We start from the raw sequence: 14,603 nt of genomic DNA on the forward strand, positions 1-14,603 counted from the left end.
ACAATAACTAATAACCCCTCTATTTTTAGTATTAACATCTTTGTGATATGGAGTAAGTAAATTTGTTTGGCTAAATGCAGCTGCTACTCGACAGAGACCCCCAAGAGACACTCCCTCGGGCAGCCCAGTGCAAAATGTTGTAGGACAGATAGGCAGGAATGGTCAGGCCCAATGGCATTTGCTACCACTCATATCCTGGCAATACAGCTTGAAAGTTTTCTTACAGCTATATGTACATAGACGTACCCTCCAAATACAGAAGTGGGTAGAAATTTTTGTATTAACCAACATTATCAGATCTTTCAAAATGTTTAAGTTGACAGAACATGTAATCATTTAAAGGTAATCAAGGGTAAACTAATATTTAAACAATATTTATGTATACAGAATATTTATGCAATACAGCTAAATTAACAGCACTAAAACAGCATTGTTAAAATAAAAATTTAAAAGAAGTCAGAGGTTGCTGCATTTGGTTTCCCTTGAAGAAAATAATTAGAACAAAAAAGTCAAGTATTCTGTTATTTAGCTTGACTTCAAGCTCCTTGAATCTGTTTTCAACAGAAAAGCCTGCTGGATGGGAAAACAAATTGCAAGGGGGCATTCCTGTACCTGCACACACCTAGGGCTGAGCCTGCCCTGCAGAGCCACCCCCTGCACGGGATCAAGGCACTGCCCGTCTCCAAGAAAATACTCTTTTGTTTAACAAGTATTCACAAGCTACAGCCATTTGCTTTCAACCCTTTCCAAAGCAAGTCTGACTGCTCCCTATCAGCACTGCCAAATGTTTGCTTTTTTGTCGCATCACTATGTGTGATAAAGAAAACAAATTCATACCTTAAAAAAATTCAAGTACCTTTGCACAAAAAAAGATATCCAGGATATTTCAGCTTCAGATATCAATGCTTTGGAAAGTTATGAACATGTCAAAACAGGTTTCCTAATAGAAATTTCCACAGGTGCTGAACCTCACATTTATCTTCTAGAGAAGCTATGAAAGTGCAAGAAAGAGACATTTGTCAAAGCACTTGACTACAGCAATATTTAGATTCTTAAGCACAAGCCCATAAAAACAGAGCATTTCGAGATACAAGCCCCTTCAATAAGCTCAAGTCAATTTCAAGAAGATGAGAGAGAAAAGCTTTTCAAGAGTGAGGCAAGCAAAGGCAACAGGCAGCTCATGATTCCCTCTCCAAGGCTGTTGTCGTACTAAGGCAGCAGACTACCTGGTGGGCAATATGCATTATTACCTAGTGAAGTACCTACAGGAGAACTTGTAATGTAAAGCCTGTTAATAAAATCCAACAGTAATATATGAGGAGGCATATCAAGAAACAAAAGTTATCCAACAACGTGCCATCCCTTTAAACTCAAATCTGAAATGGGCAGTCCCAGCCACACACTGGAAATGATGTTAATAACCTAACGCTCCAGCTCAGGGTGCCACACGGCAGCTACTAGAACTAGGTTTAAATGAGTAAAGAGCTAGGAAAGCTTCTTCACATTCCCTCCACAAATAAAGGCTGCCCAAAACACCCATAGCTGTCCAGTACACTGCAGTCCTGATTACTGCACATTTTCTTTAAGCCTCATTCCTTTAACAGCCCTCTATTATCACCAGAAGAAACTACAGTATACTTAGATTTGATAATAACACAATGTAAAAATAGTGACCATCTTAATGTTTCTCTAAAATCCTTCTTAGTTTCCAAACTAGTACCTCACTTGCTGCAGACATCTCCACAGTTAAATCTTAGAATCATAGAATTGTTATGGTTGGAAAGAACCTTCAAGTTCATCGAGTCCAACCTTCAGCACCATCCTGCTAGACCGTGTCTCTGGGTGTCTCATCTACACATTTCTTGAACACTGCCAGGGACGCTGACTCCACCACTTCCCTGGGCAGCCTGTTCCAATGCTTGGCTACTCTTTCTGTGTAGAAATTCCTCCTAATGTCTAACCTGAACCTCCCCTGGTGCAACCTGAGGCCATTTCCTCTTGTCCTGTTTTTGGTAGTTATTCTGGAGAAGGGATCGACTCCCACCCCATTGCAACCTCCTTTCAGGTAGTTGCAGAGAGCGCCGAGGTCTCCCTGGAGCCTCCTCTTCTGCAGACTAAATGACCCCGGCTCCCTCGGCCGCTCCTCGTAAGGTCTGTGCTCCAGCCCCTTCAGCGGCTTCGTTGTCCTGCTCTGGACGCGCTCCAGCACCTCAATGTCCTTCTTGTAGTGAGAAGCCCAAAACTGAGCACAGTGTTCAAGGGGTGGCCTCAGCAGCACCGAGCACAGGGGGACTGGGACGATCCCTTCCCTGCTCCTGCTGGCTACACTGTGCCTGATACCAGCCAGGAGGCCCTTGGCCTTCCTGGCCACCTGGGCACACTGCTGGCTCGTGTTCAGCTGGCTGTTGACCAGCACCCCAGCTCCTTTCCCACCACACAGCTCTTCTGCCACTCTGCCACCCTCGATAGTCTTCACCACAGGCATAATCTACTCTTTTTCCCCCAAACAGTACCACCTTTGTTAGCCAAATGCAGAACTTCCTGCAGAGAAGAGAGCACATCCAACTCTGCAATCTATAAGAATAATACAGGTTTGCTACTCCAGCACAGACTGGCTTAATAGAGACTGTGGAGTCTTGATTGCTGAAGACAAGTCTTAACATCCTTTTAAAATCACCCTATTGGCTGATCTGTATTTTCCAGGCTTCCACCTGTTGTTTCTTACCTTTCTTATTCTTATCCAGTCAAGAGAAGGGTTGCCAGCACCAAGTCAGACAAGTCTCCACCTCCATTAGACTGGATAGCAGGGCCAGACGATAACCAGACAGAACTGACAGCCTGCACAAGAGTCTTTGCGGATACAGTCTGCCTTTTCTTGCTATCATGGATAAAAAATACCTGACTCAACTCTCTTGGTGCAGAGCTCATCCCAGAACAGAAGCACAAGCACAAGGAAGTCCATTTGTTGCTTAAAGCAACAGTGAAGCTCAAGGAGTGATGTTTCAAATTAGAAGGCTAGAAGACACCTCTAAGGTTGAGCAAAGGTTGTTTCTTTGCTGCTTAAAACTACAGCATTAAAAAAGTATTTTTAAAATATTAAAGACTCAAACAGTACAGTTCATACTGAAAAAAAGCGATGAGAAAAGCCATTTGGCCTTCCCCAATAATTTCCAGTGACTGTCAAGATACCCTGTAATGTGCATTTTCATTTCAAGTTTATGTAACCTTCTCAATAGCATTTCCAGCACTTCCCATGGGAGCTGAGATCTAGTCCAACATATCTCATACTCTGCAAGTGCATCAGTCCTGAACCCAGGCTTCCTGCCTGGTTCCTTCCTTCCTGCTACTCCTGTTCTTGGTTCAGGGATTACTGGACCCTGGACAGCCCCGCTGCAGTTCTGTGAGCAGGGGCTTGAACCATTCTGAACTTTCCACACCCACAGCCTTTACACGGTTCAAGTTTACACTGCATCTTACAGTCATGCCACTACACCCACATTTTTTCATACCCTTCACTGTAAACTGGGGCCTCTCAAACGTGTCCTTCTGCTGTTTTGACAGCCATTCATCTAGGTTCCTGGGGCATTTCTGGTACTCTTGTTTATGTCACTGCATGACATTTTAAATAAGCTTGTCAAAGCTGTAAAAAAAGATGAACTGCTTCCATGGCCTGGGACTTGACCTTTATTTGTTACTGTTGTACATGATCATGTGAAGCACGCTCAGTCACAGCCCAACACAAGTCTCCTAATGATCATCCCTCTGCCCTCAGTTTTGGGTGGTTTTTTGTTTTGTTCTTCTTCGTTTTTTGAAGATAAGCAGTGTATCCATTACGGATCCCTCCCTCATTCCTTGGAAGATCCATTTTGAGAACAAATACAGAAATAGCGTAGAATACCCTTTTTTTTTTCTTACACTGATTAATCGTGGCATTTCATAAGCCACAACAATCTCAGACAGGCAACTATTTCAGTTCTTCCCCATCTTTGAATTTTTTTTTAATCACAGAAAACCTTGTTTCCACACCACAAATTTGCATCAACTTCCTGAACTGCTGTCCTTAATTCTCCTTCTTCACCAACAGTGAGACACAAAGAGGCAGAACAGATTAAAAATTGAAACTGTCATAGGCAAATAGATTAATTATTCTTTGAAATCCAGGAATCTCTCCTTGAGATTCCCACCCCCCACACATACTCACACCTTTCTTTCTCTCTGCAGAAATAACTGTCAGCCTAACACATTGCTTAAATAAAAGCAAACTGATAGAAAGCAGTGGATAAGCCTTACCCACTTAAAGAAAAAAAATTAAAAAGGCAATTGAAAAAAAGAGCCATTTACCTCTCGTTTATTTCTCCTGGCAACTTTGAGAAATTCCATAAGGATCTGCAACTGTGCAGCATGGGATTCCTGCAGAGCACAGTAAACAAGGGTGTGTAACTCTGCCATGCAGTTTAAGAGAAACATACATTCATATTACACAGAAATTAAAATTTAGCATAGAAACAGCTTTCATTTAAAGTGAGTAAAAAAAATAGCTGAAGGCACATTGCAAGAACAGCAGTTTTACTTTGCCTCACAGGTTTTAAGGTTTTGTTTCACTCATGGCATGTTTTTACATGAAGCCAGGCATCCTTGTAACAGGTCTCCCCTTTGGGCACTACAGGGGACACGTGCTTTTCTTGCTTATATTTTTGCACTAGTGCATCTGAAATTGTTCCTCACAGACTCATCTTGTACCCTGGAAGATCATTAGCATCCACTTTTGCTATTAACACTGAAATATTATATATGTACCAAAAACACAACTCCAAAATTAATATTTGTACATATGCAAAGACAGGACTACAGCATTCTCCAGAAGGCAAGACAGACAAGTTCATTGAAGAAACTAAAGGATCACTTTTCCAGTTTTTGAAATATTTCATAATATTTTGTTTTCCTTAGCCAACAATTGAACATTTTCACCTAACCTGGACAAAATCTCCATGCGGCAAGAGAAAGAAAAGCAAAAAAGGAAGGAAATACATATAATACATATATTCAATAGAACACAGATTTTCTTCAGGATTAAAATAGCCCTAATTCTATTCTGGCATTGAGGCATTTTTAAAGTCTCCAGGAAAAAAAAAATATATATATATATAAAAATAAAAGGATCATGACCACAGACTCAGAAAGGTTCAAGGCACATGAGCACTCAGAAGGGAAGAGTAAAAAGAAAAATGAAACTGCAAATTAGGATGCAAGAAGACTTTTCTGGGATGATTCTCTAGCTCTTTCTCCCTACCCCCATGACTACAGTGAGAAACTGAAACAAGCAAAACTAGAAAAAAAGCTTTTGAATTGCTGTTTAAATGTCAACCTTTTTAAAAAATAAAGTCTTAATACACTTGCTTCAGGTCAAAAGCATATCCACAATTTTCTGATGATTGTCACAGATGACACAAGAAGGCTTGAGGAAAAAGAGGTTTTACTATTCAGTTAGAAACTGCTCTCCCACCTAAACTGCACTGAACAACAGTGAAAAAACACTCCAGTATCCACAGAGCAAAATAATATAACATACTAGTAGCGAAGCAAGTGGATTTGGGGGTTATTTCCCATCCATCAGAATCAGACGTTGTTTAAATGGTGATTTTGCAAGACTGAATAAAAAAAGTAATTCTCAATAAAAGATCTCCTCACCTGTTTTGAAATCCACCCTCCTACCCAGACTTCACTAGACCAAGTTCTCTAATGCAATTTACCTGCCTCATAATTGGAAAGTGATCAGCTGAGACCAAGAGTATGCTGCAAATGCATCCTGAAATGGCCAAACACTGGAGATCTATCCCCAACAAACTCTCTTTTGGTTAAATCGCAGCATCAGCTTCCTTCACATTGTGCAAATCTTCAAAATGACTCCATAAACAAGACATGTGAATGTCTCATGCAAGCATGGAATATCAGAGAACTCTGAAGAGATGAAAAATCATTCTAGTTCTATTAATTATTGCATTTTAATTCTACTGTTTTTTGGTTTTTTTGTTGGTTTTTTTTTTTTTTTTTGGGGGGGGGGGGTCCTCTTTTTATGTTCATATCTTCACCAACCTTCTCAGTTAACTACAATTTGGCCTTCCTGAAGGTCATTACCTAGGAAGGTCTGGGAATTTACTGGTGTAACGCTCAATTAGGGAACATCTTTGGACATATCTAAGTGCTTTGCTGGCCACTTTCTCTAGCATTTTGCCCGTTCCATTTGCACAACCCTGACAGCATCAATGCTATAGGCCTATATGACTATATGACAGTGCAGTGCATCAGACTGTGTGCGCAACAAGTTAGCTTTTCAATACCAAAGTATAAGAGAAAATTGATAGTAACTAATTCAGCAACACAATTCTACTTTAAAAACATAAGTGTGAAAGGTTGAACTACTCAAAGGTTAATTAAAAAACATAACTAAGACACAAGAAACTTCTTACTGCTTCTAGCTGCTTCTTCTTTTGCACCAGCAGCTCCAGCATCAGGTTGACATTGGCCAAGTCAAGATTGTCTTGATCAGTTCCCAACAGGTCTTGAATAATCTGCCACCTATGGCCATTCTAAGACAACAAGAGATATTAGGGAGAGTAAGTTCAAGCAATGCAGGGTCATGTCAAACAACAAATATTAAAAGCAACAGTTCAGTATTTCATCCTTTCTAAAGGAAATGCAAATGGTTTTCAGGAATTAGAATTCCGAATTCTCACACATACAGGACAAGGCTCTATTATACAAGAACTATTTCATAGTCAGTTTTATATGATTTGTGTCCTTGTTTCTAAGAGCATATTTATATCAAAAGGAAGAAAAAAGTGTGTTTATCCAAGCTTAGTTGCATTCTAAGTGTACCTGAAATACTGTTAAGTGGCAAATCCTCTTGAAGTTTTTTCTGAACAAGCAGTAGGTGAAGCATTCAAGTGAAATTCTAGCGAGACAAGCAAGTATCTCCTATGCTACCTCCTCTCAAAAGGATTTTCATCAGAAATATGAGAGCTACAAAGGAGGAACTCATCAGGGTGCTGTTTTCGTTCAACCCGTGCGACTAAGTAGCTAGTGCTAATAGAGTCCTACCTGAAAAAGCTCAAGGAACCAAAGGAATAGATATTTAAATTTGCAAAAACAAGAAATGCCATCCAATCTAATGCAGACATTTTCTAGGAGGCTACACTCTACCTGTGTTGACTGCATTAAGAAAAATACAGGACATCCATACAGGTGATTATTTCATTTACGAAGTATTCAACAGAGAACCTGTGGAAACCACAGAGACAAAAAAGCACCCAACCAATTTCATTCTGGGGCAAATGGGAAAAACATGCAATTCTTATAGGAATCAGCATGTGATTTGAGGCAACCTCACTAGTACAACACAAAATAACTTTTAGAATACACTGTGTTCTCATAAGAAGAAAAAAAAAAAAAAAGAGGGGCAAAAAAACAACCCAAAGAATAAAATAGATTTACAGAAAGGAAATTCTCATTTGATTTGTTTGCCCCACAAGAAATTTATTTTTGATTAAAATAGTGAAATTGCTACAGAACCAAAACCCCTTTTTCATTTTCAAAGAGTTACCAGAAGACTAGCCCTGGCAAACAATTTCTCGCAGAAACGGAACAGAATCAGAACCTGCTTACAGGCTGGTCAGGCTTAATAAGCAAGGTCAGAGAAAAGCAGGTGTCCTAACAAAATGAGGAAAGACATTGCAGAAAAAGGCCTGTTTCCTTTAGATATCAGATTCTAGTATGGTGTTTGCATTATGGATAAAAATGCTGTCAGTTTATGGCATACAGTGTGAAGCTTGATTTAACTGACACTGAAAGGATCAGGAAAAAAGTTTGTACTGAAGTGTCATTTGATGGACAAGCTAAACTGTTCAGAAAAATTTACAGATGTCTTAATACAATTTCTTTATTAGTAAGACATATCCATTGCCAAGAAATGCTCAGTATGAAATTCTTTTCTCATAACATGTCTCAAGTGTCTTGTCTTAACACTAGATGTAAGAGGAGAACAAGTACACTGAAAAGTTGGTAAAACAAGTGGTTCTGGGGTTTTTTTGAGATTTGGCATTTTTATTTGCTGTCAAAAGACAATTATAATGCCTTTTTTTTTTTTTTTTTTTAATAAAGTCATGGTAGATTTCCACACTTACTGGCAGTTATCTAATGCAGATGCACCTACAGGGATGGTTTTTAGAAGTGGTGCTTTTGAGAGAAAGTAGAACCAATTCCTAAGAAGTTGTGTAGATGCCTTCAAGTCAACACACACGTTTTAAAGCAGGTATGGAAATCGTCACTATTAAGTATAAAAAGCTGGCTGTAAGTAAGTCAAACAATCTTTAAGGCGCTTTTTTTTAAAAAGCATATCACTGCTGAAAGTCTGATTTTTCTACAATGCAGTTCCTAAGTTATAATGCTCAATAGAGGGTTTTTTCCCCGCCTCACACACTAAAAATGGCTTTTCATTATCTTTAATATTACGTTCCATTTATGAATTATGAAAGCAAAGGAAGGAAACCAGACACAGCACAACCAATAGTATCTAAGTTTCCTCTTCAGAGCCATGGATTCAGTTCAATCTTAACATACAAGAGTTTCTACTGTTGTAGTAGAGTGGTTTCTTTACCAAAGAACACACATTATGCTAAATTTTGTAACACAAAAAAAAAAATCTGGAAAAAAATCCAGAAGGTTTCCTTGGGATCCAAGCCTGAACGTCAGCACTCCAAATATATCCTTCTCCCTCTTGTGGCTGGTATTTACTTCTAATTTCTCTGGAGAACACTGCTTCTCTCACATGAGGAGAGTTTGTGGCCCCACTAATCGTCTATTACTCTCATTGCAGTTGTAATTTCCAACACTGAATGGAGATTATTACCTTTAAGCAAGTATGCCTCCACGGGTAATTTCCCAGGTTATATTCAGTACATCGCATGACATTTAACTATGCTAACAGCTCCTCTCTACATGAGTACCGGCAGGCAGGAAGAATTAGAGTTAACAAGGTTGAAAGGATCCAATGCTACTGAAGCTGGGATTATTCCCTGCAAAGCAAATTAAAGCATCATCTCAAGAACAAAATTTCTTCTAAATTAGGCCACGAAATTACACAATCGCTTTCAGATCCATTAAATATGAATATAAAGTAAGAAAATTGGAACATACGGTGCTACTCACTGAATGGTCCAGTTTGAATCTTTTCTCCTCAGATCTTTGCTTCTGTTTAAGAATAAGTTCATTGACTAAAAAAAAAAAAAAAAGACATCAGCACAAGATGGATATATTTAAAGTTCACAAATCAACTCTGATTTCAACATAGAGATTATTATTAATTAAAACATAAAAAGTGTCTTTTTGATAAATTTGTGTAGGATAAGGAGTTCAAAAGCCATTTTGCAATTACACCTTCTACACATTTCCGGATTTGCTTTAGTTCCTTTTTCTCCTCACCTCAGCACTCATGCTTCTCTACTAGACAATGTAGACAACTCTGAGGCAAAAGTACATCACAGAAGAGCACAAAGGAGATAAAACCCTGAACAAATTTACTATGGCGACAAGTTCAGTCAAACACAACCATTTTCCATTAACCACTACCATCATGTTTTGCAGACTTTTTGCCACAGCTTTTTCCTGCTAATATTGTGAATGGTGTAAAGAGACACAGAAAAGAACCTCATCTGTCCTATTCCTTTGCGCACATTACAAGCTCTTCCCTTTCCTCACATTTTTTCCTCAAAATAGAACTCTTAAAGCCTTGAAAATACATGTAGCAACATTCTTTGGCCTAACACACATTCCTCAGTACTTGGGACAAAGCAGTTAGGCCTAAACTGGGGGTGGCTCCTTCTGGAAGATTCTTTGGCTATTGTGGCTTTTAATCTATTTACTATTAAATGGATATTCCACCACAAAATTAAATTAAGTCTTTTGATGCTTCACACTGCAAAACATTTCCTTTGATCTTTTCTTCCCAGTAACCCAGTTTTATTTCTATTTCTACTTATGAACATTTCCCTCTTCTGTTTAAGGACTAAAAAAAACAGACATACCCAAGGTATGTGTATGCACATTCTTCCTATAGGTAATTTACACGTGTGCACAAGTCACACGGAGCCCCCTGAAGCAGTCAGTCAAATCAAAACTCCAGATCAAAGCAATACCCTGTGTAAGGCAGCTCCCCTTCACGCTCTGTAAACAGGGCATGTTTTTGATTACTAGATGGATGACAGTCCAAGAAAACAAGAGTAAATTGAGATTTAAAGACTAAGAAAACACCTTCCGCTTTGCTTTTTTGAGTATGCCAACAACAGCAAGTCTGAATCTTTCTGCTATAAATCATCACATAACACTGCTGAAGACATTGGAGTACCAGCAATTTAACCACTAATCTGGTGTTCTGCGATTTTGATTGTTTGCTTGTTTTTCAAGCATAACAGACAAGGCTCATGTTGGATTTCATTTTCAATATATAGAACCTCCTTCACAGCTAAGATGTTTATTATGCAAGCAAACATAGGGCTCACCTAAGAAGTTGGGGTAAAGATGATCTATGTTGTCCACCACATAGTTACATTTGGGACATCTGTTATTGTCTTCCAAGCTCTGATGAATACATTTATAGCTGTTAAAAAAAATAAAAATCAAGAAACAAATAAGTGAGCAAATCTCAAGGAAAAGTAAACTCACATAAGCTAAACAACATCAACCATAGATAAGGTAAACTCCTTTTGTGCTGCCAACTACCAGCTGCATTGCCAAGATCCTCCAACACTGCAGTCTGAATGTTCCAGGCCCAACAAAAAGACAATTAGGTTTCTTGGCAAGGATTGCGAGCACCATTTAAGTACTTAACTCTCCAGTCATTTCAGCGAGGACTGTTGAAGGAGGAACACCTCAGTCATGCTTCTGTCTTGAATTTATGCTCCCCCTTCACAGAGAGGGCTAGCAAAACAGACAGTTATTAAGAAGTAAATCTCCAGGATAGCCAAATACTTAGCAAGTAGCATTAAAAGCTATTGTGCCTTCTGGGTAATCGAGCACAGATGAAACATCTTTCTTGCCACTTTTCACATTTTCTGCCACCCCGTGGGTGTTCTTCCAGGGCATGCAATTAACACAAGCCACTCCACAAGTGCTCTGTTTGATTTTCAGCTGTATGAGGGATCAGCAGATGCTCTTTAACAGGCAGCTTACTCATCTCATGAGCAATTTAGCTTCATGTCAAATACTGAAAGAAAAACCCTACGGCTCATTATCGCTGTGTTCATTCTGAAGAAAAATATTTGGATGATTCTTATTTTAGATATTAAAACAGCATCACACACAGGAATAAAGTGTTACCATGTAGGGAACAAAATCAGTCGTTACTTTACCTGTTGCACATTCTACAAGTTAGCTGAATCTGCTGCTTGAAACAAGGGCTTAAAGTTACTAAAGTACTGCTTCTTGTAAAAGGCACAAGATTTATTGCCAGTTAACATACACCATAAGAGGACACTGAACAAAGGACATTAAAACCTCATGGTTCAAAGTTTATTCCAATCCCTAATTGGGAGCAGGAGGAGCAGCGAATTCCACACCTGCCCCCTGGAGGGCCCTTGTGCTCCTCCAGGAAACATTTGTTTCTCACGACAGCCAGAGGCAACACACTGAGGAGTACATGGACCTTGGGCCAACTCAATGCAACAGTTGCCTAGCAGATATTTTGCAAAAAGAAAAATATCAGTGGGACAGGAGATGGAAAGAAGCAAGCCTGAAGTACATTCTCTCCCAAGAAGCTCAGTGGACTCAAAGTCTATTTAAAAATAAAATAAAAAAAAAAATCAAGAGCTTCAAAGGTGAAGGTGCAAACCACTTCAAATTGCACATGGCCTCAAGCAAAGGCAAGAAGGACTTACTAACACCAGCACTCCCCGCCATGACTTCTACCAGCAGTGGGATTCACCGCTTCAGGTGATAAGGGAAAAAAACAGCCAAAAAGTCCCTCTTCTTTGATGTAAATAAGTTGGCAACTGTTCTGACTCTGGATAACTGTTGGTGGCATCCATCAATGATCACTATTCTTTTTCTCCCCACAAAGGAAGCAGCATGGAGCACTTGTTTTAAGCACAAAGACAATTTCACTTTTTTAAGCCAACTAGCAGCCATTGGTTCCATTTGATTTCATTTTTTTTCTTCCATGCAAGAAGACAGAAAAGAAACAGAAAACTGGGGAGAAATTCAGTTATGTGTCAGCCTATACATGCTACAGAAACAGATATTTTGCTCAATACAAAAATCTTACCAGAAACTGTGTCCACATTTTGTCATGTAGGCTTCTTCAATCATATCAAAACAGATAGGGCTGTGAGAAAGAAAGAAAAGAAAAAATTGAGATACCTTTTTATGTTAGAAAGGGGGAAATATTTTTAATTGAAAGCAGCTATCTAATCACTCTTAGGTAATATTTTTTGTTTGGGAGAGCGGGGTGGGAACAGGAATACTACACTAACTAAACAGGATAAAGATCTAAGCAGCAATCAACACCTATTTGATCTCAGAACTATGTTGCAGTTTGCTAGGATTAGATACCAGTAAGTGCTCATCCTCAAAGCTTTCAACAGTTTCAAACTACCAAAAAGACAGAGAATCTTCTTCAAGCAAAACTGCAGAACCACCTCCTAATCATCCAGGTACATCTCAAAGTGAACTTTTATAAAGATTTTAATCAACATATTTAACAGATTTTTTTTTCAAGTGACACTAAGATTAGATTACCCTTCCTTTTTGCAGCCAAGTTATGCACAATTGAAGACAAACATAGAAAGATCAGTAACGAAGTTACAGGAATTAATCAGGTGAAGGAGAGGGTACCAAAGAGAGAAGTATTGCAGAAAACAGCCATGTAGCAGGCAGAACCAAAGCCACTGCAGGACACTGCAAAGGAGCAGTGCAGGTGAAGGAGGCAACTAAGAAACCAAACAGTGGTCTAAAGTTAAAAGAAGGTAGAATCCTGGATGCTAACAAGGAGGTCAGAATAAGGCAGATGGAAACAAGGACTTCAAGATTTTTCCAAGACAAGCTTATGCCAGAAGCAAGCGCAGTCCTTGAAACCACAGAGCTCTGCAGAGCTCTCCCTGGGAGGGATTCCCAGGGAGCCAGCAGGCAGCAGGGGAGAAAGGAAGTGCGTGCAGAGACGGCCCTCCAGGAGCTTGAAGGAGACAAGCAATGACAAAGGAAATAACGAGGCAGAGACTTCCTCCACTTGCCATGTCACTTATCAAGTGCCTATGACATGCTTGAAAGAAATGAAATACAAGTGAAGGCAGGAGAGAGACATACCCTGCTTGCAGAGAACACTGTGGTGGCTACACCTTGCCACTTAATCAGGGACAGCAATTACACAAGACTTATCTCAGGGTTTTGACCAGCTATCTAGCGAGAAGTAGGGAACAGAAACTTTATTTATACATGTCACACACAGAACTGCTGCATCAGCTCCATCACAGGCTTCCTCTTGCTTCCAGGGCCTCACAGAGAGATCATCTCATGATCAAACCACTCTCCTCATGCCCACAAGCACATGCTGGTCATCAGCTAGAGCGCTTCTAACCTGTACCTCTCTTCAGAAACACCCTCCTCCTCCCAAGCTCTGCCAACAAGACTTGGCCATTGCACAGAATGGCCTGGCAATAATAATAATAATAATGCCATCAACAAACTTGCATAAAACAATTATTCAAATGAGAGACCAAAACATTCTATCTTTGAAATAGACAGTGCTTGGCCGAGCAGGTTGCTTCATTTCACCTCACTTTCTCCAACTTTGTTCTAAAACCCATCATAACACTATGTGCAACTTGCCTCCCATTCACATGTCCCTTAAGAGGGGACTGACATTTGCCATTTCTGTTAGGCATCTTAAAACAGGATATTAGAAATCCCTCTTAAATATATATGCATTTTCTAAAGCCATAGAGTGTGGAAACTATAGTCTCTGCCCCCTCAGACTGAGAAAGCAGGAAAACATGGGTATCTTCAAAGGTTTGTCCAACCTGAAACACAAGCGAAATTGCCTTAAGCATTCCACAGCTAAATCACCAAATCATCTACTAAAACCCAACATGAAGTCAAACCAATCAAAACAGAATGCTGTTTTTGACTAACTGAATCACTAACTCCTTTCCTCGAAAGGAGTCACAAAATAAGCAACAAGCACAAGCCCCAGCTGTGCCCTGACAGGCCGCTTCTGCAGATCACGTCTGGAGCAGCACCCGACTTCAGGAGTTCAAGTCACTGCTTCCGAGTCAGAAGTTCTTTAGGTTGAAGACATTGTTTAGCTAGAATAAACTATGACCAAGATTAACCAACAAGAATACACTAATTAGAAGTAGGCTCCATTTCAAAGCTAGCTACTAAATTATTTATATATATATATAACAAATATAAAACACTTATCTATCTATAAAGCCATGACTTTTATGATCATATGAGCATCTGAGGCTGATTTCTCCCCACTGCTGATGAATAGCTTAACTTCACCTCCTTCTGTTATACCACATAACATAGCTGCACTCTCTATATCATATCATAAA

At 39.5% G+C, this 14,603-nt stretch overlaps 1 protein-coding gene and 1 long non-coding RNA gene across 2 annotated transcripts in view; one reads left to right on the forward strand and one right to left on the reverse strand.

The window, feature by feature from the left end:
• LOC148594670 (uncharacterized) overlaps positions 1-14,603 on the forward strand; it is a 372,746-nt gene that overhangs the window by 211,717 nt on the left and 146,426 nt on the right. The window lies entirely within an intron of this gene.
• COP1 (COP1 E3 ubiquitin ligase) overlaps positions 1-14,603 on the reverse strand; it is a 114,908-nt gene that overhangs the window by 96,458 nt on the left and 3,847 nt on the right. Inside the window, exons 2-6 of the mRNA XM_088524863.1 lie at positions 12,314-12,373; positions 10,554-10,651; positions 9,193-9,269; positions 6,468-6,587; positions 4,342-4,410 (exon numbers count right to left, since the gene is read on the reverse strand). Of these exons, the coding sequence (XP_088380989.1) occupies positions 4,342-4,410; positions 6,468-6,587; positions 9,193-9,269; positions 10,554-10,651; positions 12,314-12,373 (424 nt within the window). The remainder of the gene's footprint in view (positions 1-4,341; positions 4,411-6,467; positions 6,588-9,192; positions 9,270-10,553; positions 10,652-12,313; positions 12,374-14,603) is intronic.

Source organism: Tinamus guttatus, unplaced genomic scaffold (genome assembly GCF_059628265.1).
Source record: "Tinamus guttatus ecotype Peru unplaced genomic scaffold, ASM5962826v1 Tinamus_guttatus_pri_ptg000215l, whole genome shotgun sequence".
NCBI lineage: Eukaryota > Metazoa > Chordata > Aves > Tinamiformes > Tinamidae > Tinamus > Tinamus guttatus.